The sequence below is a fragment of the Penaeus monodon genome, chromosome 15, assembly GCF_015228065.2.
Source record: "Penaeus monodon isolate SGIC_2016 chromosome 15, NSTDA_Pmon_1, whole genome shotgun sequence".
Classification (NCBI taxonomy): domain Eukaryota; kingdom Metazoa; phylum Arthropoda; class Malacostraca; order Decapoda; family Penaeidae; genus Penaeus; species Penaeus monodon.
Window position 1 is genome coordinate 19,185,345 of NC_051400.1, and position 823 is coordinate 19,186,167.

Here is an 823-nt window from a genome sequence, read left to right on the forward strand (position 1 = left end):
AGCTGAATTGTATCATGAAGATACTCAGAAGATTGAGAGTTACTGTGAAGATGTTGAATCATCAATATTACCCAACAAAGATATCTGAATCTTATTTTGAAGATACTCAATAGATTCAGAGGTACTGTGAGGATGTATGTAGACTGTGCCATGCTTTGTATTGCGATCTAAAATTCTAGACATTTACTACATTTGCATAACAAACAAAGGCTTCACCTCCAACAGTTAATCACATTATAAATGTATATGTTTAATTTAGTATAATGTATACTTTCAAATTGTTTGTTATTTACTGTGTAGTGAATATAAATATAAATGTTCAACTGTAGTTATGCTATTGATGTACGGATTCAGGGTAAGGCTTGTCATTAGAAATATGATTCTTATGTCACAACAATTTGGGCATATTCTATTGCATTTGTTATCACATTCCTCTTTGTGTTTTTTTCCAGGCAAGTAACGGTCCGAGACCTGGTTATCCGAGTGGGCATGCAGGAGGTGGACCACCTGGGAAAGGAGGCCGACCCCCTTCCAACCCAGGCCCGGGTCCTACTCTACAATACAGACATGGTCCACACCCCCCTCACCCTTCTCACGCCCCCCATGCACCGCACCCACCAACCTCACAGCACCACCAACAGCAACAGCAGCAGCAACAACAGCAGCAGCCACAACAGCAGTCACAGCCTCCACCACAGCATCCTCCAGGTCCTCACCATCAACCACAGCAGCAGCAGCAGCCACCACAGTCTGGCCCATTACAGCCGAACCAGCAGTCTGGACCAGCATCCCAGTGGGTGGGATCTGGGCCGCACCAAAAACC

At 44.5% G+C, this 823-nt stretch overlaps 1 protein-coding gene across 1 annotated transcript in view; it reads left to right on the forward strand.

Moving 5' to 3' along the window:
- Window positions 1-823, forward strand: part of LOC119581802 (protein alan shepard-like) — a gene marked incomplete at its 3' end in the record, with an annotated part of 29,344 nt that overhangs the window by 28,322 nt on the left and 199 nt on the right. Inside the window, 1 exon segment of the mRNA XM_037929932.1 lies at window positions 453-823. Coding sequence (XP_037785860.1) covers window positions 453-823 — 371 coding nt within the window.